This window comes from Pteropus medius, unplaced genomic scaffold (genome assembly GCF_902729225.1).
Source record: "Pteropus medius unplaced genomic scaffold, Ma_sr-lr_union100, whole genome shotgun sequence".
Taxonomy (NCBI): domain Eukaryota; kingdom Metazoa; phylum Chordata; class Mammalia; order Chiroptera; family Pteropodidae; genus Pteropus; species Pteropus medius.
Window position 1 is genome coordinate 13849082 of NW_024352787.1, and position 21781 is coordinate 13870862.

A 21781-nucleotide genomic window follows, 5' to 3' on the forward strand; every position below is an offset into this window, starting at 1 on the left:
AAGCCAACAAAAATAAAGAAAACAAAAACACAAGGATAAAGCAGCACTGGAAACACCAAGCTACCAAGAAGCAAAAGATAAAAGGGCTATAAGACCTCATATCAATAATCACCCTAAATTTAAATGGATTGAAATCACCAAAAAAAAAGGCGTAGAGTTGCAGATTGAATCAAAACACAAAATCCAACAATATGCTGCCTCCAAGAGACACATCTCAGATCCAAAGACAAATATAGACACAAATTGAAAGGGTGGAAAATGACATTTTAAGCAAATGGCATTCAGAGAAAAGTGGGAGTAGCGGTACTATCATCACACAAAATAGACTTCAAAATAAAAAAGGTAAAGAAAGATACTGAGGGACACTTCATAATGATACAGGAACATGCACCAAGAAGACATAACAATTATTAATATCTAAGCTCCCAACCAAGGAGCCCCGAAATATGTAAAGCAATTACTAATATAACTAAAAGGAGAAACAGACCAAAACACTATCGTAGTAGGGGACCTAAATACCACACTGTCGGATATGGACAGATCATCCAAACAGAAAATCAATAAGGAAATAACATCCTTAAATGATACATTAGACCAATTGACATTTACAGAACCTTTCATCCCAAAACAGCTGCTTATACATTCTTCTCTAGTGCACAAAGAACATTCTCAAGATTGACCACATACTGGGACACAGAGATAGCCTCAACAAATATAACAAGGTTGAAATCATACCAACCATATTCTCTGATCATAATGTTTTGAAACTAGAGATCAATTGCAGAAAGAAATCAGGAAGAACCACAAATATATGGAGATTAAACAACATGCTACTGAAGAATAACTGGGTTAGAGAAAAAATAAAAACAGAGATCAAGAGATACATAGAAACAAACAACAATGTTAGTACAGCATATCAAAACTTTTGGGACACAGCAAAAGCGGTCATAAGGGGAAAGTTCTTATCATTACAGGCCTATCTCCAAAAACTAGAACGAGCACAAACAAACAACCTAATGCTTCATCTTAAAAAACTAGAAAAAGAAGAACAAATGAAGCCTAAAGTCAGCAAAAGGAAAGAAATAATCAAAATTAGAGCACAAATAAATGAAATTGAAAACAAAACAAAAATATAGATATATATATATATAGAAAAAATAAATGTAACAAAAGCTGGTTCTTTGAGAAGGTTAATAAAATTGACAAACTCCTGGCTAGATTCACTGAAGAAAAGAGAAAGGACACCAATAAACAAAATCAGGGATGAAAGAGCGGAAATTATGACTGCCATCACAGAAATACAAAGGATCATGCAAGACTACTATGAAAAAGAATGTAACACCAAATTTAATAACCTAAAAGAAATGGACCAGTGTGTAGAAAAATATTACCTTCCTAGACTGAATCAAAAAGAACTGAAAAATCTAAATAGACCGATCAGCAGTATGGAAATTGAAACGATCATCAAAAACCTACCAAAAAGTAAAAGTCCAGGACCAGATGGCTTCACCAGTGAATTCTACCAAACATTTAAAGAAGATGCAATACCTATTCTCTTCAAAGCTTCCAAAAAATCAAAGAGGAGGCAATACTTTCCACCTCATTTTATGAGGCCAGCATCACCCTGATACCAAAACCTGGTAAAGATAACACAAGAAAGGAAAACTACAGACCAATATCTCTCATGAAAACAAGTGCAAAAATCCTACATAAATACTAGCGAACTGAATACAGCAACATGTTAAAAAGATTATAGACCACGATCAAGTGGGCTTCATCCCAGAGGCACAGGGATGGTTCAACATACGCAAATCAATTAATGTGATACACCACATAAGCAAATTAAAAAATAAGAATCATATGATCATATCAATAGATGCAGAAAAAGCCTTTGACAAGATACAGCATCCATTTATAATCAAAATGCTTAACAAAATCGGTTTAGAAAGAAAGTAACTTAACATGATAAAGGCCATCTATGACAAGCCCTCAGCCAACATTATACTTAATGGTGAAAAACTAAAAACCTTCCCTCTAAGATCAGGAACAAGGCAAGGCTGTCCACTATTGCCACTCCTCTTATTCAATATAACATTGGAGGTCCTAGAGACAAGAGAAAGATATAAAAGGCATCTAAATAGGAAATGTAGAAGTTAAACTGTCACTATTTGTGGATGACGTGATTTTCTATATAGAAAACACTAAAGATTCCACAAGAACACTACTAAAAACAATAAGCAAAAACAGTAAACTTTCTGGATACAAAATCAATGTTCAAAAATCCATAGCATTCTTATACTCTAATAATGAGTTGTCAGAAAAGAGGTGGAAAAATAATTTCTTTTGCAATTGCAACAAAAAAGAATAAAATACCTAGGAATAAATCTAACGAAACAAGTGAAGGACCTATATAATGAAAACTATAAGACCCTATTAAAAGAAATCAAAGAAGATACAAAGAAATGGAAAAATATTCCGTGTTCTTGGATTGGAAGAATCAACATAGCTAAAATGTCCATATTACCTAAAGCATTATACAGATTTAATATAATCTCCATCAAAATCCCATCGGCATTTTTTAAAGAAATAGAACAAAAAAATCATCAGATTCGTACGGAAGCACAGAAGACCCCGAATTGCCAAAGCCAAAAAGAATGAGGCTGGAGGCATCACTCTGCCCGACTTCAAATTATACTACGAGGCGACAGTAATCAAAACGGCATGGTATTGGCAGGAAAACAGACACTCAGACCAGTGGAACTGAATCGAGAGTCCAGAAGTAAATACACATTTATATGGGCAAATAATTTTTGACAAAGAAGCCAAAAACATACAGTGGAGAAAGGAAAGCCTCTTCAATAAGTGGTGCTTGGAAAACTGGAAAGCCACCTGCGAAAGAATGAAACTAGACTGCTGTCTATCACCACACACCAAAAGTAACTCAAAATGGACTAAGAACCTGAGTATTAGACCTGAAATAATAAAATACACAGAAGAAAACATAGGAATAAAACTCAAGGACTTTGGACTTTCAAGAGGATTTTATGAATTTGACCTCAAAAGCAAGAGAAGTAAAAGTTAAAATAAATGAATGGGACCATATCAAACTAAAGTTTCTGCTCAGCAAAAGAAATCATCAACAAGGTAAAAAGACAACCATCTGAATGGGAAAATACATTTGGAAGCAACACCTTCGATAAAGGCCTAATATCCAAAATATACGAAGAACTCAATAACAATAAAAAACCAAATGATCCAATCAAAAAATGGGCAGAGGATCTGAACAGACACTTCTCCCTAGAGGACATACAAATGGCCAACAAATATTTGAAAAGATGCTCAACATCGCTAGCTATTAGGGAAATGCAAATCAAAACCACAATGAGATACCATCTCACACCTGTTAGAATAGCTATAATCAACAGGACAAGTAATAACAAATGTTGGAGAGGATGCAGAGAAATAGGAACCCTCATGCACTGATGGTGGGACAGAAAATTGGACAGCCACTATGGAAAACAGTATGGAGGTTCCTCAAAAAACTAAGAAATGATCTACCAGTTGCTGTGATCCAGCAATCCCTCTACTGGATATTTACCCCAAAGACTTGAAAACCCGTATCTGAAAAGATATTTGCACATTGATGTTCATAACAGCATTATTCATGGTGGCCAGGACATGGAAGCAACCAAAGTGTCCTACGATAGATGATTGGCTAAAGAAGCTGTGGTACATAAATACAATGGAATATTACTCAGCCATAAGAAGAGATAAAATACTGCCATTTGCAACAACATGGATGGGCCTTGAAATAATCATACTAAGCAAAATAAGCCAGACAGAAAAGTTCAAAATCACATAATATCACTTATAATGTGGAATATACACCTAAAAGCAACAAATGAACAGAACAAACAGACTCATGGACAGAGACAATGGACTAGTGGTTACCAGAGGGAATGAGGGAGAAGGAAGGGGGGAATTAGATGGGGAGAAAAAATTTAAATCATTTCTTCAATTAAATACATACATCTTCAATTATATACACACACATATATACACATATATTCACATTTATATATAATCTAAAATAAAATGTCGAGGACTGAAAAAAAATAAAACTCTTATCTGCTCTCAAAAAAAGGAAACATCATACCAGAAAGGAAAGACATAAAAATACAAAAATACTAGAGATGAAAAATACATTATGTAATATAGAAAACATGTAGAATGGAAGCAAAAGTAAATTAGACACTTTAAAACAGATCGGTAAATGTAGAAACAATTTCAGGTATATATTATGGACCAAAACATATAACATAAAAACAATACAACATTTGGAAGACAATATAGAATATCTTCATGACCTCAGGGTAAAGGAAGTTCTTTTAAACAAGACAGAAAAATACAAACACTAAAATAAAATTGGTAAATCTCACTGTATCCAACAAAATAATATAAAGAGAAGGGAGTGGGGGAAGAAGCAAACACAAAGGGATATTTGAAAAAAAACAGAGAATTTATCTCAGGTACTCAACCTCTTTAAAAATTAGTTCCCTGAAAAGCAAGACCAGAAAATACTACCGTACACCCAAATTACTGGCAAAAATTAAGAAGTTTGACAACATTAAATGATGGCGAAAATATAAACTAACAGGAATTCTCATATAATGCTAGTATCCATGGCATAACTATCTGGGAAAACAATTTGGCATTATATAATAAAGTTAAAGATCAGAAATCCTATAACTAGCAATCCCATTCCTAGGATATATCTTACAGAAAGGGATGTTGATTCATAATAGTATTATTCGCAATAGTCCTAAACTGCAAACAGCTCAAAAGTACATCAGCAGAATATTCATGTAATGGCGTATTCTAGAGCAATGTAAATAAACCAACAGTCTCTTCAACAAATGGTTGATGAAAAACTGGATATTCACATGCAAAGTAATAGAATTGGACCCATACCTTATACCACATACAAAAATTAATTCAGAATGGAGTAAAGACCCAAATGTAAGACCTAAAACTATAAAACATGTAGAAGAAAACAAAAGGAGAAAGCTTCAGTATATTTAATTTGGTGATGCTTTTGTAAATATGACACCAAAAACACAAGCAAAAAAAAGCAAAATTAGACAAATGGAACTAAATCAAACTTAAAAATCTCTGCACATCGAAGGAAATAATCAACAGAGTGAAAAGGCAACCTACAAAATGGGAAAAAATAGTTACAAATCATATACCCAACAAAGGATTAATGTCAAGAATTTATAAGGAACCTCTCTAATTCAACAAAAAGCAAATAACTCAATAAAAATGAGCAAATGATATTTTAAATAGACAAAAAAGAAGAAGATATAAAAATGACCCACAAGCAAATGAAAAGATGCTCAACATCACTAATCATAACAAAAGTGCAACTACACTATGACATATCACACCCATTAGGATTGCCAGTATCAAAAGAATAAAAATTAACAAGTGAGGGAGAGGATGTAGGGAAGTTGGAACCTTTGTGCACAACTGGTGGAAAAATAAAATGGTTCGGCCACTATTAAAAATAGTACGGAACTTCCACAAAAATTAATAATAGAATTACCACATGATCTGGGTATATAGCCAAAAGAAATCAAAGCAGGATCTCAAGGGATATTTGCATATTCACGTTTACTGCATCTTTAGTCACAATAGCCAAGAGGTGCCCATCAGTGCATGAATGGATAAAGATACCATTATCTTTATTATGCAGTCTGAAAGAAGAAGGAAATCTTGTCACATGCTAAAACATAAACCTCAAGGACATCATACTAAATAAAATAAACTAGTCACAAAAGGACAAATACTTTATGATTCCACTCATATAAAATATAGAAAGTATTCAGAATCATTGAAGCAGAAAGTGGAAAGGTAGTTGCCCAAAGAGAACAGAAGAATGGAAATTAGTGTTTAGGCAATAAAGAGTTTGTTTTGCAACATGAAAAAGTTATAGAGATTTGTTGTACAACAATGTGCATAATTAACCGTACACTTAAAAATGATTAAGATGGTAAACTTAATGTTAAGCTCTTCACAATAAAAAAAATCAATGTGAATTAATGAGCATAAAAAGAAATAACTTCTGCTATGTATGACACAAAAAGCTGCTAACAGCAGCATCACATCTGCACATCAATTCTCACAAATTTTCCTTTGCCCAAATTTTGGTTTATAACATTATTATTCATTAAAGGAATCAAGATGCCTTACAGGTTACTTGATCCCATCTCTTCCAGCAGGAAGTACCAGCATGTGTCTAGAACATTCCATTGCAGCCAGAAAACAAAGATACTTTAAAGAATGGCAGAGGCTCACTGAAAAAATAAAGAAGCCAGGTTAAAGAATTCCAACTGATGAAACTGATAGTTTGAGCATCAACAGTACAGTAATTAAAATTAACTGGAAGAGGATGAGTCTATAAAACACGATGAGTCAAAAAAACTAAGAAGAGAAATTATTAATCTGAAATAGACAAAAGATGATTATGAGAAGATGAACAGAATAATAATTTTTCACTCATTCAATAAGTGTTAATATGGACATATCAGTATTTCATTTTTTCTTCTGATTTATAAAACAAAGAAGAAAACTTAAATGTAGAAAAATAAACAAAAATTATGTTGAACCAAATGATTCCAGAAAAAGTAGTATTACTCAAAACAGAAAGGCCTGACTAGTATTGGTGGCTGTACATAACAATCAGAAAAATTGGAAGTTCAGCACTGATCGGCACCAGTCTTTAATGGTCTCACATAACCAGGAGGAGGAGGCAGTCATATACAATACAGAATTAAAAAGAAAGTCCAACATTGCACTCAAAATCCTCATAATTTCCTCTATAGAGTCAATTTTCAAAATTCAATTACATCTATAAAAAAGCAATAAACATTAGAAAAACAAAAATTTTCAAATAATACCACAGTATAGTAACAAAATATTTAAAGATAAATTTAACAAAATTTAACAAAATTGAAAACAAAATATTGCCAAAATTACAGAAGACCTAAAAAAACTGTAGACATAGCATATTCATGAATGAGAAGACTCAATATTGTTAAGACAGCAATTCTCCCCAATTTGACATAAAGATGCAATATATTTCCAGTCAAAATCCTAACCAGATTTTTGGTAAATTGAAAAGCTGGTTTTAATATTTATGTGGATTTCAAAAGAATTAAAATAGTATCCTTTTTTAAAATCATTTAGCCAAAAACAACAACAACAACAACAACAACAACAACACTTACTAGAAAGCTGTAGTAATCAAGACAGTGTACTAATGGTATTAAGGCAGAAAACTAGATCGACTGAAGAGAACAGAGTCCAGAAGTAATCCCACACATATATAGTCAATTCAATTTTGTGAAGGCAACAAAAAAATTCAATGGAGAAAGAAAAGATTTTTCAAGAATAAACCTGATGCTAACAATCCATAAAAGAAAATATGATAATTTGGACTTTCATCAAAATTTAAAATTTTAGGTTTCAAAAGACCATTTAAAAAGGAAAAGTCAAGTCACAGACTGTCCAAAGTATACACTAAACAAAATACTTGTATTATAATATATAAAAAAATTCCCACAACTTAACAAGATAAACCCAATTTTAAAATAGCTAAAAGATGTGAACAGACTGAACAGAATAAAGATATACTAATGACTAATAAACACATGAAAAGATGCTCAATATCATTAGTTATTTAAGAAATATAAACGGAAGCCATAACAAGATACCACTTCACATCTACTAGACTGGATATAATCAAAAAAGATAAAATAACAAGTGTTGAAAGGATGTGTAGACAATGAATCCCTCACACACTGGTGGAAATATAAGATGGTATAGGCACTTTGGAAAACAATGTGGTATTCCTTAAAAATTAAATAAACTTAACATATAACCCAGAAATTCCATTTTTAGAAACCTACCTAAGAGAAATTAAAGTATAGGTCCACACAAATACATGTAAGCAAATGTTCATAACATTTTCATAAAAGCCAATAACTGGAAACAATCCAAATGCCCATCAACTGGTAAATAAATAAACAAAATGTGGTACATCCATTATATAAAACAGTATTCAGCAGTAAAAAAAAAAAAAAAAAATGAACTACTAGTGACATTCTAGAATACGGATGAACCTGAATGGCATTATGCAAACTGAAAGATGCGAGACTCAAAAGACTCTCTTTCATGATTCCATTTACACGAAATAACCAGAAAAGGCAAATCTATAGAGACTGAAAATAGATTAGTAGTTGAGTAGGACTGGGGGTAGGAACAAGGACCAATAACTAGAATGGGCTGAAAGTTAAAATTCATATGATGAAGTCGTTACCCCCAATATGATGGTATTGGGAAGTAAGGCCTTGGGGAGGTAATTAAGTCATAAAAGTGAAGCCCTTATAAAAGGGACCCCAGAGAGCTCCTCTCACCCTCTCTACCACGTGAGGATACAACAAGAAAATAACTATCTGCAATCCAGGAGAGGGCCCTCACCAGGATGCAACCATGCTGGCACCATGATTCACATTTCCAGCCTCCAGAATTGTGAGAAATAAATTTCCGTAGTTTAAAAGCCACCTAGTCTGTGGTATTCTCTTGTAGCAGCCCAAATTGAATAAGCCAAGGGCAAAAAGGGATCTTTTGGCAGTGATGGAAATGTTCTAAAAGTGGAAATATGATATGCCTAGAACAATTTATAAATTAGTAAAGACATTTAAATAATATTCCATATGTTTAAAAAGTTAAATAGATACATTGAAAGACACAAATCAAACGCAATTCTAGAGATGAAAACAAAAATATCTGAAATGAAAAATACACTGAATGAAATCAGGGGCAGATTAAACAGTACAGAAGAAATAACTAATGAACTTGAAGACAAAGTGATAGAAATTACCTAAAATAAAACACACAGGGAAAAAACTGTGGTGAGGGAATAAATGAATAGAACATCCAGTGATTTGTGGGATACCTTGAAGACACCTAGTACAGTATATCTGTAATTGTAGCCCTTGAAGGAGAGGAAAGGGGAGGAACAGAAAAAATATTTGGAGAAATAATGGCCATACATTTTCCATATTTAATAAAAAAATTTTAAACCCACAGATCCAAAGGCAATTAACTGTAAGCAAAAAACAAATACACACACACACATACACACTCTACACCAAGGCACATCATAATTTAACTGCTCAAAACCCAGTGATAAAGTGAAAAATCTTAAAAACAGTGAGAAAAAGAACACATATACAGAGAAACAAAGATAATAACAGATTTCTCATAGGAAAACAACAAAAATGAGAAGACAGTTGAGCAGCATCTTTAAGATACTGAAAGAAACAAATCGTTCAATCTAGAATTCTATGTCCAGCAAAATAGCTTGCAAGTGAAAGATTAAATAAAGACATTTTTAGAAATACAAAAGCTGAAAAAAATTCAACAGCAGAAATATTAGAATAAGTTATTGGGGCAAATGGAAAATAATGCCACCTGAAAATATGAACCTAATCAAAGGAAAAAAGAGCATGGTTACTACATAGATATATTAGATTTTCTTTTTAAACCTCTCTTAAAAATAACTGTTTAAACAAAAACAATAACGATATATTGTGGGGGTTAAAACATATGTAAAAGTAAAATGTATGGTAATAGCACAAAGGCTGGGAGAAAACTGAAAGTATACTACTGTAAGGTTCTTCTACTATCCGTAAAGTGGTATAATATCACTAGAAGTTACATTGAGAAGTTAAAATGTATACTATACATCCTAGTGCAACCAGTAAAATAAAAGAGTTATAACTAAGAAGTCAACAAAGGAAGCAAATGGAATCATAAAAATATTCAATCAACCCAAAACAAGACAGAAAAAGAGGCAAAAAGGAACAAAGGAAAACAGAAAACATTACAAGATGATAGACTTAAACCTAACCATGTCAATAATCACATTAAATGTAAATAGTCTAAGCATCCAAATTAAAAAGCACAGTTTGTAAAACCCATTAAAAAAGCAAGACCCAACTATATGCAGTCTACAAGAAATGCGCTTTAAGTATAAGACAAAAATAAGTAAAAGTAAAATGATGGAAGGTGGCTCCATAGACTACACTACTACAGGTTAGCACGTCTGCTTTACACACAGAAGGTCCTGAGTTTGTGCCCCAGGTGGAGCCGTGGACTATACCCTGGGTGCATCAGGCCCCCCAAGTGCGCCGGGGGTGCCATGTCCCGGGGTGCCAGGCCCCCTGAATATGCCGGGGGTGCACCAGGCCCCAGGTGCACACCGCAAGCATGTGGGAGGAGACACTCCGCCTTCAGAGATCCAGTTCTTAAGGGGAAACAGCAACATCCATGGGTAAGGTGTGGAGAGGGGGGTTAAGAGGAAAAAAGAAAAAGTAAAATGATGGAAAACTCAATGTCTCTGTCTACAAACCAATCTCTTAGGATTACTAACAGGAATAAATAAGATAATGCAGGTTAAGCACCGAACATATAGTGAACACTCTGTAGTGTTTGTTAACCACCACTATCTTAGCCTTTATTACAATACATTATAATCATCAGCCTGTCTCTCCTATTCTATCAGCTATTTGAGAGAAGACTGGTCTTAAGATGCCTCCAACACCAGCCTTTAGGCCAGTGTCTGAAGCAGAGTAAAATTTGGTGATGTTAAATGAACTGAAGAAAGGCGCCATGATAATCAGTGACTCCCAAAGTTGTGTCACACAGCAGACATTAGATGTTATAAACCAGGTTATTAACAGTGAGAATAGGGAAGTAGACATGGATAAAACAATAAAATTGTAGAGAAAACAACAAGAAATAAGAAAATCAATGAAGAAAAGACAGAATGTTGATAGAATAATGGTAAATACGATTACTACGGGAGAAGGGAAAGGTGTTGCTAATAGAAGACATGTAAAATTAAAAAAATGAGAGGGCAGTATCAGGCCCTCAGATTACATTAATAAAACATAAAAAGGAAATGAGAAGAATAAAAGAGAATTTTACTTTGTCTTTGTAAAATGAAGAGCAAAGTTAATGGATTTCCTAGGAAAATAACCCAAAGGAGAAAAAGATTTATGTATAAAATAAAATTATTCACAGCAGTAGTACCTACAATTGTGAAAAGTCTGAAACAATCTACATATCTAACTATAGGCAAACAGTTTTTTTATAATCTATAGAAACTATGTAGAAAATAAAAAGAAATAATTTTGATTTCTAAAAAGTTTATAAACGATTATACCTTCACAATAAGAAATTCATTTGAATAGTTTAGATTTGTATTTGAACTCAATAACTTATTTTAAAGCCCTTTAAGTTATTTTTCCCCTTTTCTCTCACCTTATTTTCGCAGAATTCATTCTCTTGAATTTGTCCACTTATAAAAACAAAATGAATAACAAAGTACAAAGATATGAAGAGTGAGACCCTACCTGAAGTCTTGCTAGCTGTGCAGTACGGGCTACTATTTTATTATATGGCTCAACAATTTTTGCTTTCATCCTAAAAGAAAAATAAAGAGAGGAGGGACAATAAAATTATCTTCAAAATATCAACAGATAAAAACCTCCCATTCCATTTATATACAAAATGAACAACAGTACCTATCAACAGCTCCCTGTAAAGCCCCAATTCTTGTCTGCATCATCTGAAGAACACCTAGGAAAACAAAACAGCTTACGTTACTTTGCAATTTTACAAGAGCTCAAGTTGGGTATAAAAAAGTTAAAGACAATCTATACCTACTTTACAATATATACACATATGTATAGAAAATTTCTATTTTTTCTGCCACCTTATAATCTAAGAAACCAATATTTTTACCTGTACCATTATAAAAGCCTCTAACTACCTCCTCTTCCAAATCTTGCTCCACTAAAGAAGTCTGACAAGGAATGGGGAGTAACTGCTTAATGGTTATAGGGTTCCCATTTGGAGTGAAGAAAAAGTTCTGGAATGAGATAGTGATGATTGCCCAACACTGTAAATGTAATTAATGTCACTGAATTATATGCTTTTAAATAGATAAAATGGTAAGTTTCATGTTAATGTGTATTGAAAAAAAAATTAAAAAAAGAAGCCTCAGTGATCTTTAAAAGTGCAAATTGTATCATAACATTCCTCTGCTAAAAACCTTCCACAGTCTCCCCTTCACTCCTATGTTAGAATTAAAGTCCACAGCTTGGTCTACAAGGCCATACGTGACCCAGAAATGGTGTACTCTGCCTGGTATATTCTCTCCAACCCCCAAGCCCACTGCCAGGCTCCAAGTAGATAAACTACTACTCGTTCAAGCCCTGGTTTAACATAAACAATTACTAATAGATCCCTCAACTAATTTAGATTCTCTTGCTATTTTCTTCTACAGCATACATTTGCTTCTAGGCACTAATTACATTAAGTAATTACATATCCACTTGTATATCTGTTTAATGTTTTACTCTTACTAGACTATAAATCCCTGGCCATTAGGAAAAGTGTCTTTTTCATTCACTATTGTATGACCAGAGCCTAACTCAAACTACTTCCCATGGAAAGTAATCAATAAATATTTGTTAATTAGTTACATGCTAGATAAATAATAAACATGGACTGCAAGTATATTATTGCCTTTACTCTCTATCTATATGACATGGTAAACTTTTCACAAAATTTTAAAAATATTTTCAAAAAGACAGATCTTAAATTGTATTATTTTATGTTGCTAAAAATAGGCTTTCCAATATTACAGATTTAATTACCTTGAACTGCATTCTTTAAAACTCAGTTTCTATATTCAACTGGCATAGCTGTAGTTTTGAAACATAAATTTAAGTATATTATGTTGTTATATATTAGATGAAGTTATATTAGAACTAATAAACATTCCTATCAGCATACAAATAAATATGCTTTAAAATGGCTCAGTCCAGTAAAATCTTCTCTGGTCCCAAGGATTCCCAATTTTCTGATTTTAGGGTTCACTGACCTTAAACCTACAAAAATGCACTGCCCTTACTTGTTATCATTTCCTTACATCTTATTCTCTCCGCAATGCAATTTCAATAGGCTTTTTATATATACTCCATCAAAACAAGTCTTATCAAGGTCACCGGAAATCTCCAAGATGTTAAATTTGATTTTTGGTTCTGTCTTTATCTGGTTCAAACTCTCAGAAATTCATGACATAAACCACTCCCTCTCTGAAACATTTTTTTCCACAGGGCTTCCAAGTCATCATCCTCGCTGGGTTTCCTCCTATCTCATACGTTGCTCCTACTCCTCCTCTATTAGATTTCTACATGCTGGAGTATTCCAAGATTTGATGATCACACATCTTTTCTTTCTCCATCTACAATTTCTCTTAGGGATTTCATTCAATCTTAATGTTTTAAATACTATCTGTTCAATAAAGTACTGATTTTATACATATATCCATCCACTTATACACACATATATACATATATTTGTATAAATTTCCATTATATTTGCTTACTTACATATGTACACATGCGTGAGCGAGCACACACGCGCGCACACAGACACACAAATCTCTAACCCTGAACTCTCTTATTTCAAATTTAAGATGCCTGAGATAACTCCTGCCCCACCCCTGATACATCAAAATCATAATCTTCTCTGGTCTAACCATCTCAGTTACTCATACCATCATACAATATTCCAGACTAAAATCTTAGGAGTCACTCCTGGTGACTTTCTACCTTAGCCTTTTCATCTCTCATCAACAAAGTCTATCATCTGCCCCCATTTTATTCCATCTATTTCTCTCTGTCTTTACATCCACCATTCTAGTCAACTTCTTCCAATAACTTCTAAATTGATACCCCCTAATTCTACTCTTGCCTTCCTATAGAACCAGAGAACACTTTTAAGAGCATTAATCTTATGACATAAAACCCCTAATTAAAACCTTCTAATGGTTTATCATTACATTTAGAATGAAATTCAACATTCCTTCCCAAGGACCTCATCTATAATTCTCTCCCTTGTTCACTAAAAATCCAGTCATACTGGCCTTCTTTCTGCTCTTCAACATGCCAAACAAATACCCACCTTCCCATTTATTGGTCCCTCAGGTTACAACATTCTTCTCTCCAGATCTTCATATGATAACTCTTTCTCATTATCCAGATCTCAGCTCAGATATCATCTTCTCAAAAAGGTCTCCGTAACCATCCTAGCTAGTAAGGGACTACCCTTCCTTTACACCATCATCCATTAGATTTTCTTTGTAGGACTTACAAATACCTTTACTTTCCTATTTGTACATTTTTTCCTGTCTATTTCTCCACCTAGAACTTAAGTTCCATAGGAACAGTGACTTCGTCTACTGTTCATAGGTGCCTGAAACCTAACAAGTTCTCAGTTACTATTTGACTGAGTGAATGAATGAATGAGTGAGGATATCTTTTTTTTATAAAATAGGTTTACTTCAATATTCCCTAAGACAGGGACTCTGTCTATTATTACAGCTGCCTAGAACCTAGCAAGTTCTCAATATTTAAATGAATAAATGAACAAAAAATAAATAGGGGGCAGTTTTAATAAAATAGACTTAATAAATATACCTCCGAACTACTCATATGTCAAAATTTTAAATATATAGGGAAAAAAGCAGATGATGTAGAGGCTGGAAGAATATTCTTTTTCAAATACATACCATACTTCTCAGCATCTCAAAAGAACATTCTAATAAGGGCTTATAAATACAAATCATACTAAAATGAATACTAACCAATTCATACTTTGACATTTTATGTTCAAATAATCTGGAAAATATGCTTAGATTATCACAGGAATTCAGAGAAGCCAGCCTTTGTACTCTACACACTCATCCAACAAATAGTTATTCTGACTCAACCTAACAGTATATTTTAAATGTTGTAACCATTGAAAAGCACTCCAGGAAAAACAAGCACATTATAGAACTAAACACATAAGAATACCACAATGAGAAGTATTTGTTGTGATTTTACATATATATATTCACATATACATTAAGAATCAATGTACTACCGAGCCATCGTTATGGGTTTTTACAAATGAAACAATCATTTATCACTTGTTTTAAAAAATTACCGTTAAAACAGGATATTTACTTGCTTCTAAAAACACACAAAAAATATTGAGATTAAAAAACAAAATTAATTTCCAAGAGTTAAGTCAGTACTTAGAGCCCTTTAATTTTCCCAAGAATACAGTCTGACATAAAATTTAAATATTAAAATATCAGTCAAACTACTATATCCAAAAATATTAAGTTCTTCATCAAGATGTCTAGGAACAGTGTACATACTGAGAATACCTCTGAGTGCATAAAAAATACTGGGGGAAACATTAAAGAATACTGCATCACAAAAAACAACATTCTTCCTCCTTAAGAATTTGATCAACCCAGTAAAAAATCACTTAGCTTTCTGTTGATGTGCAATGATTAATGATAATCACAACACAAATGATAATATAAAACACAATATTAACATTTCCTATTTATGAGACATAGTTTAATCAAGAGAATAAAAATTTATAAAAGATTTAGCCAATCAAAAATAAGAGGACTCATAAAAATAAAAATCTAATGTATTATTATTCTACTATACTTTCATTGAAGAGTTTTGAAGAAAGAAAAAAATAAGGAAAAATTCAGGCTTACTTCCACTATTACCCACTCTGATGTTTTTGTTGTTTTAATTAACAGTTATAGAAGCACTAATATGTGTCAGGAATTGTTCTAAGAATTGTGCTAGTTCATTTAATCCTCCGAACACCATGTTAGTGCCTATTAATACTTCTCCTTTATAGATAAAACTGAGACACAGAAAGATTAAGTAACTTCTCCAAAGTTATGCATCTAGTGAAAGCAAGAATTTGAACCCAGATAGTTTAGTTCAGGGTCAGCAAAGTTTTATTAAAGATTTGTTGGAACACAGCCACACATGTTCACTTACATATTATCTGGCTGTTTTCACTCTGCAATGGCAGTTTAGTAGGTGCAACAGAAACAGTACGGCCCTCAAAGTCTAAAATATTTACTATCTGACCCTTAACAGAAGAAATTTGCCAATCCCTGGTTTAACTCTACAGAATCTGTAATAATTAATGGAAATATACCTTCCAAAGACTCAATGCCAGTTGCTTGTGCCAGTAAATCTTCATGTCTTGTAACAACCTGAAAATCAAAACTGAATAATCAGCATATACTCTTAAGTATCAGATATTTTTTCTTTCTAACTGCAGTGTAGAACTAAAGGTCTCTCTCCAGATAAGATGAGGGCAAATACTAACATTAAAAAAAAAAAAAAATACAGATTACAAGAGTGTGTTTGAGATAAGTTATTAACAGGAACACAAACACGCTCTATAGTTCGACAGAGCCAAAGAAGATACAGCATTTTCACTAGCCCTTCCCTTCCTAATAGGATGTACAGGTGGAATTGTGCCAAAAATGAAAAATAAAAAACACCTAATTCTTGCTGTGCTATTATACACTTTCCCTTTAAAGATGTTTTCGAACATCAGATTTTCTTAGTTCTTGAAGTTAATTCAGCCATCATCAAGACCACATTCCAATCTGGAAAGATAAAGTAGAGTCAGTTACTACCTACCCCTGAACATGTCTCTGCTTCCAGTTTCCAAGTGTCGCAGCAAATCCTCTTCCCTACAGAAGATTTATTTTTATGAAAATTAAAAAACTAAAAAGGTTTTATGAAAATTAAAAAGCTAAAAAGGTTGAGTTAAAGGCCACATGTAAGAAAGTCCTAGAAACATTAAGAAAACATGTAAATCTTTAGACTACAAGAATCTTTATCACTTTTGATCCTTTAACCCAATGAATAAGAAGTTTCATGTCTAATCTCTAAACTGAAGCTCCTAAGCAACAAGCATTCATTCAATGGAATCCCTGCATCCTCCACTTAGTCCTGTTTCAGATATCAGTGTCATTCTATGAAGCTCTTTCTATCATATCCATCTAAAATAAGTGTTACTTTTGGTCCCTTATGTCTCTTATCCTTAAGATTGCCAGATGTAAATTTCCCCCAGTCCACTGATACAGTCATCAATGTGTCCATTCTAACAAGACGAATTGTCTTTTAATTCTCTATTATTTGTACCTTAGACTTTGGAAAGGTTGAAAAGTCTAAAACTATACTTTCAAAGACTCTGCTGTAGTCAATTAGATGACTTGCTAAGAGATTTAGAAGACAGAAGAAAAAGGAAAGCTATCTTCCTGTTACTGTTTCAACGAGTAAGCAAGGTCCTGAGACCTGAGCATTTAGAAGAAGTTGATACGCTGGTCATTCCATAGTTTAGTTACCAGGTACCCAGAAGCAGAATTTTAGCAGTGGCATGGGAGATAATAGCAGGAGCTTCCAGGCTTCTGTGTTGCATCAGGGGCATATCCTTCAACTCAGTCGACTAGCTGTCATCCAACGATTACATATATGCATCCAATTCTCTGTATCAAATATCTCCCTGCTTTAAATACCCAGAGTAGTTTCTGTTTTCTGTACTAAGCCTCAACTAATTTACGCCTTAGTACATCTTTGGTCATTTTGATCATCTCAATAATATTTTTAATTATTTTCATTATGATTTATTTATGAGTATGGTTAGCATCAACCCAATTTTTTTCTGTAAAAAAAAACAATTTCAACTGGTACAAATCTCATACTAGGACTCAGAAACTTTCACCTCACATCCAAAACTACCATAAGTGTAACTTCTCCCCTCTAAGAGATGTTATTCCTGCAGAAAAGGTATTGCATGCAAGGAATAAGGAAAATACCAACCATAAAAGGACAGAAAGGATTTCAGGTGGTTCTCGAAAAAAGCCACCCTCTGAGATCTCTATTAACACTTCATACCATTCTATTTAAAACAGATATCACTTGCCTGTCATTATTTCTCCCGCTGGTCTGTGAGTCCTTGTAGAGGCAGAAAAATGTGTTTATTTTTCTGTCCCTAGAGCCTAATGCAAAGCCTGACACTTAAAAGTGTTTTATAAATGCTTATCAATAAAGACTGAGGTTCCAGTCAAGATGGCGGAGTAGCTAAACACTGTGTTTTCCTCGTCTCACAACCACACCAAAATTGCAACTAAACTACAAAACAACGATCATTAAGAACTGCCTAAAGTCTAGTTGAATAAGAAGTCCTACAAGTAAGGATATACAGAAAAAGCCACATCGAGACTAGTAGGAGGGATGGAGACACAGCATAAGCTACACCCACACCCATGCATGATGGTTAAAAATCAGGAAGGATATTTGGGCTACGAAGGTCACCTCTGAGGTGAGAGGGGTCCCAGTTCCATACCAGACTCCCCCACCTAGGGTTACAGTGCCAGGAAGAGAGGTTTCCACAACTTCTGGCTGTGAAAACAGCAGAGATTGTGGCTGATATGGAAGGCTGCTGGAGTCCAAGGTACCTCTCTTAAAAGGCCTGCACACGAACGTACTTACTGAAAGACTCTCTTGCTCTGAGTTCTAGGCCTAGTGCAGCAGCTTGAAAGGCACCAGAGCCACACCTAGAGGAAGTGAATTATCTGGCTTCAGGGTAAGGGCTGGAAAGGCAGCTCTCTCTCAGACAGAAGTGTTGGCAGAAGTCATTGTTCCTTTGTTGAGATCTCCCCAATCCCTGCATGCAGACACAGGCAGGCACCATATCTGAGTCTCCATTAACTTGGCTAAAACTGGTCACCACGCTCTGATCACTCCCTGAGACCTCACCCCAACCAACTTGCAGGCCCACCCAAGCCACTTCCAGTGGCTTTTCCATACAAACAGCCTGTCTTGGCTCAGGCTGCAGACTTTCCTAAAATCTCTCAAAGGTTCGCAAACCTCAAACAAGGAGCATCTGACCTCTATATGCCCCATACCTCTTGCTAAGCAGCCCCATCTCAGCACTAACACCAACCAGCCTCAGTTCTCAGCTTAACCTCTTCTAGACACCTTAAAGCCCAGCACAAGTAGCAACCATCTGCAAGTCACTTTGCAGCTCAAACAAGTTGCCCCAGACAATGCGCAGGAAGCAGCTGACCTTGATCTGCACCAGAGCCCCTCCCAAGAGGCCCTAGAACAATAAACCTAGTGTCCAGCTTCAGACCACACGAAATGACACACCCAAAGGGCAGACTGGGCAGGCACCAAAGCCCTGCTAAAGTGAATCCTGCTCTATACAATCAGCCCCCGCACAAGAGTTCCTCCACTGTAGTCACATCTAGTCCTTACAACTAATCAGTTTGAGGGTAATCCCCTCCACTGACGTGCCAACAACAACAAAGGCTCAACTACAACTGGAGGGCACACATAACGCACACAAGGTACACAACTGGAGCACCCAGCTCAGGTGACCAGGGAGACTGTGCCACTGGACTCCACAAGACATCTACTACATAAGGGCACTTTACTAAGACCAGGAGACACCAGTTCTACCTAATACATAGAAACAAACAGGGAGGTAGCCAAAATGGAGAGACAAAAAAACATGTCCCAAATGAAGGAACAGAACAAAGCTCCAGAAAAAAAAACTAAACAAAATAGAGACAAGCAATCTACCAGATGCAGGGTTCAAAACACTAGTTATAAGGATATTCAATAATCTCAGTGAGAACTTCAATAAAGAGATAGGAAACATAAAAATGAAGATAGAAAACATAAAAAAGAACCAGTCAGAAGTGAAGAATATAATAATTGAAATGAAGACTACATTAGAGGGAATCAACTGGTTAGATGAAGCAGAGGATCAGATCAGCAATTTGGAAGATAAGGTAGCAGAAAACATCCAATCGCAATAGCAACAAGAGAAAAGAATCCAAAAAAATGAGGATAGTTGGTACACACAACATCCAGCATATCAACATTCGCATCATAAGAGTACCAAAAGGAGAAGAGACACACCAAGGAACTGAAAACCTATTTGAAGAAATAATGACTGAAAACTTAATTCCCTGACCCGGTGAAGGAAATAGACATACAAGTCCAAGAACGCAGAGTCTCAAACAAGATGAACCCAAACAGGTCCATGCCAAGACACATCATAATTAAAATGCCAATGGTTAATGATAAAGAGAGAATTTTAAAGTAGCAAGAGAAAGCAGTTAGTTACCTACAAAGGAATTGCCATAAAACTGTTGGCTGATTTCTGAACAGAAACTCGCCACAGGCCAGAGGAACTGGCACAAAATATTCAAAGTGATGAAAAGCAAGGACCTTCTGTGCTTGCTTTGGTAGCACACATACCAAAAGGACCCACAACCAATTTTACTCTACCCAGTAAAGCTATCATTAGAATCGAAGAACAGATAAAAAGCTTTCCAGACGAGAAAAAGCTAAAGGAGTTCATCACTACCAAACTAGTCTTACAAGAAATGTTAAAGGGCTTTCTTTAAGAAGAAAAAAAAGATCAAAAATAGGAATAATAAAATGGCAATAATTACATGTCTAACAATTTCTTTAAATGTAAATGGATTAAATGTTCCAATCAAAAGTCACAGGGTGGCCGAATGAATAACAAAACAAGACCCTTACATATACTGCCTACAAAAGACTCACTTCAGATCCAAAGACACACACAGACTGAAAGGGATAGAAAAAGATATTTCATGAAAATGGAAACAAACAAAAAAAGGTGGGGTAAGAACATCAGACAAAATAGGCTTTGAAACAAAGGTTATATAGCAAAAGACAAAGAAGGACCCAATAATCTCACTTCTGGGTATTTATTCGAGGAAACCCAAAGCACTACTTCAAAAGGACATGTGTATCCCTATGTTCATTGCAGAATTTATTTACAATAGCCAAGATATGGAGGCAACCTGGGTGTTCATCAATGGATGAATGGATAAAGAAGTGGAACATATATACTACGGAAAATTATTCAGCTATGAAAAAAAAAAGTTAAATCTTGCCATCTGTAACAACATGGATGGACCTAGAGAGGGTATTCTGCTGAGTGGAGAATAAGTCAGACAGAGAAAAGGTAAATGTCATATGATTTCATTTATATATGGAAACCAGAGAATAAGATAAATAAAAACAGAAACAGGCTCATAGAAAACATTTTGATGGTTGTCAGATTGAGGATGGGGAGACAGGGCAATGGGTAAAGGGAGGAGGTACAAATCGGTAATTACAAAATAGTCATGGGATGTAGAAAACAGCATGGAGAACAGTCAGTAGTATTGTAATAACTATTTAAGGTGTCAGATGGGGACTGGATTTATTGGGTAATCATTTCCTAAGTTATATAACTGTCTAATCAATGCATTGTACACCTGAAACTAATACATTGTATATCAATGTAATTGAAAAATAAAATATTTTTAAAATGGCAAAAAATAAATATTGAATTCTAATTATATAATCAGAATTTTAGAGTCGAAGTGACCTTAGAAGTCATCCCAGTCCTAAGCTGCTCTTTCAATTGATGAAGAAAGCAAGACAGAAAACATTTAAGCAAATATGTCTCATCTTATACCAGATTTAGGTTTCCTGGTAAACAGTCAATTCATTCATGAATTTGTTCATTCATTTAAATATTTATTAAGTGCCTACTCAGACAAAAGCAACACTAGGAAGTATACCATAAAATCGCCCAATAAAAATTATAGAATTGTAGTAGAGGAAGAACTGTCAAGATCTTCTAGAACAACTTCTTCCTTCTTACTCACTTGAATTTTTTAAAACAAATAAAGACTCAAAGATGTTAGGTGATATAAAAGGCAACAAAA

At 34.4% G+C, this 21781-nt stretch overlaps 1 protein-coding gene across 3 annotated transcripts in view; it reads right to left on the reverse strand.

Annotated features, from left to right (window-relative positions):
- COG5 (component of oligomeric golgi complex 5) overlaps positions 1-21781 on the reverse strand; it is a 290007-nt gene that overhangs the window by 262826 nt on the left and 5400 nt on the right. For all 3 annotated transcript variants that reach the window (XM_039849028.1, XM_039849029.1, XM_039849030.1), the window contains exons 3-5: positions 16162-16219; positions 11655-11709; positions 11484-11553 (exon numbers count right to left, since the gene is read on the reverse strand). In XM_039849028.1, coding sequence (XP_039704962.1) covers positions 11484-11553; positions 11655-11709; positions 16162-16219 — 183 coding nt within the window. The remainder of the gene's footprint in view (positions 1-11483; positions 11554-11654; positions 11710-16161; positions 16220-21781) is intronic.